Raw genomic sequence first — 1,909 nt, forward strand, 5'->3', positions numbered from 1 at the left:
TCTGGTCGGCCACACTTGAGGCACAGGGTTACCCTTCTCAGAGCATCCTGGCAGTGGCCCTCCTGGGTAGGAAGGCTCTGGTGAGAAGCCCCCTACCTGGCCAGCCTACCTGTGAACACATCCACGGCAAGGAAGGGACTGGGACTACCCACAAGGACACAGGCAGAAGACGCTTCACTGTCCCTCAGCTGGGGCACAGCACACTCCACAAGGACCACGTCTTGGGCCACTGGCTTCTCCCAGAGCATGCTGCCATTGGCCCCCGACACAGCAGCCACAAAGGCGCAGGGAGAGGAGAAGCCTGGGGAAAGAGACAGCACGTCCCTCCCTGCCTGGCCGCAGGTGGTCTGGCCGGCCCCACCTGTCCTGCCAGCCCTGTCCTCCTCACGCCTTGCTCCCGGGCCACAGCCCCTGCCCTGCAGCTCATTTCCTTTATGCCTGGGCCCCTTATCCCTCAGACTCTTGGGGGCTCTGGTGTTGACCCCACAGGGGGTCAAGACCAAGCGGGTGAGGGGCTGGGGCCTGCCCCCTCGCCTCTTCCGAATCCTGCTAGGAAGGAAGGGTGGTGGGGGGTTTCCAGGAATCCCACCATGGGCTTTCCCCAAACACTGCAAAAGTGAGAGGATGGCCCAAGACAAAGATTCCTTCTGCCTTTTTCAAACAAAATTAAAATTACCTTCGTCAGCACAGGACCGGTTGAAAGTGTTGCTGCTGTTGGTATCTTTATAGAGAAAGAGAATATCTTGGATCCTATCCCTGTTTACGTCTTCCATAGCCAGAAAATCATAGGTGACTGAAAAGAAAACCACAGACTGTATTCCACGGGCCATGCTGGTTTACAGGGAACGTCAAGTCTAACACTCCCTGCTTCCCTGCTCCCTGGGGTTTGGTGCTGGTTAGAACCTGCCACTGTGGGATCACTCCAACAAGAGCAGAGGCTTCTTTCCCACACCTCTTCAGAACAGCAGCAATAGGATGGAGTGATGGCATCAGGTGTTAACCTCCGGGAAGGAACAAACTTGACACTCGGTATCATGAATGGACATTCTGGACACCTTCTGCTCAGGAATGAGAATCCCTGTCTACACCGGTTCGGGATCTAGACAGTTCACACAATCATCTCAAAGACACAGAAAAAGCATTTGACAAAATCCAATACCCTTTCATAATAAAGACTCGCAAGAAACTGATAAAGGACATCAACAGAAATCCTATAGCTAACATCATACCTACTGCTGAAATATATAATGTTTTCCCTCTAAGATTAGGAAGAAATTATCTGTTCTTGCAATGCCTATTTAAAATTATAGTAGAGATCCCAGCCAGTGAAGTCAGACAAGAAAAAGAAAGAAAAGCAACCAGATTGGAAAGGAAGAAGTAAAACTGCCTTTTTTTTTTTTANTTTAACAAGAGGAGTACAAGATTTGTACACTGAACACTACAAAACATTGTTAAGATTAAAGATCTAAATAAATGGAGATATACTCCATATACATGGACTGCAATATTTAATATTGTTAAGATGGCAGTTTTTCCTGAACTAATCTATAGCTTTTACACAATTTCTATCAAAACTCCAGAAATTGACAGAAATTTTGCAGAAGTTGACAAGCTAAACCTATAATTTACATAAAAATGAAAAGGATCTCAAAGAGCCAAACCAATAATAGGAGAAAAAAGAACTAATTTGGAAGACTTACACTTCCCTATTTCAAAATTTACTGTAAAGCTGTAATAATCCAGACAGTGTAGTACTGTCTTGGCCTAAAGACAGACATATAGATTAGTGGAACAGAAACAGTGGTCAACTGGAGCTTTGACAAAGGTACCAAGGAAATTCAGTGGGAAAAGGATAATGTTCTCAACAAACGGTGCTGGGACAACTGGCTTTGCCACGTAAACCTATTTT

At 46.5% G+C, this 1,909-nt stretch overlaps 1 protein-coding gene across 2 annotated transcripts in view; it reads right to left on the reverse strand.

Annotated features, from left to right (window-relative positions):
• The window catches only part of ITFG3 (integrin alpha FG-GAP repeat containing 3), a 36,680-nt gene that overhangs the window by 8,257 nt on the left and 26,514 nt on the right, over positions 1-1,909 (reverse strand). For both annotated transcript variants that reach the window (XM_008589376.1, XM_008589375.1), the window contains exons 3-4: positions 677-793; positions 110-301 (exon numbers count right to left, since the gene is read on the reverse strand). In XM_008589376.1, the coding sequence (XP_008587598.1) occupies positions 110-301; positions 677-793 (309 nt within the window). The remainder of the gene's footprint in view (positions 1-109; positions 302-676; positions 794-1,909) is intronic.

The sequence above is a fragment of the Galeopterus variegatus genome, unplaced genomic scaffold (genome assembly GCF_000696425.1).
Source record: "Galeopterus variegatus unplaced genomic scaffold, G_variegatus-3.0.2 Scaffold5407, whole genome shotgun sequence".
Classification (NCBI taxonomy): domain Eukaryota; kingdom Metazoa; phylum Chordata; class Mammalia; order Dermoptera; family Cynocephalidae; genus Galeopterus; species Galeopterus variegatus.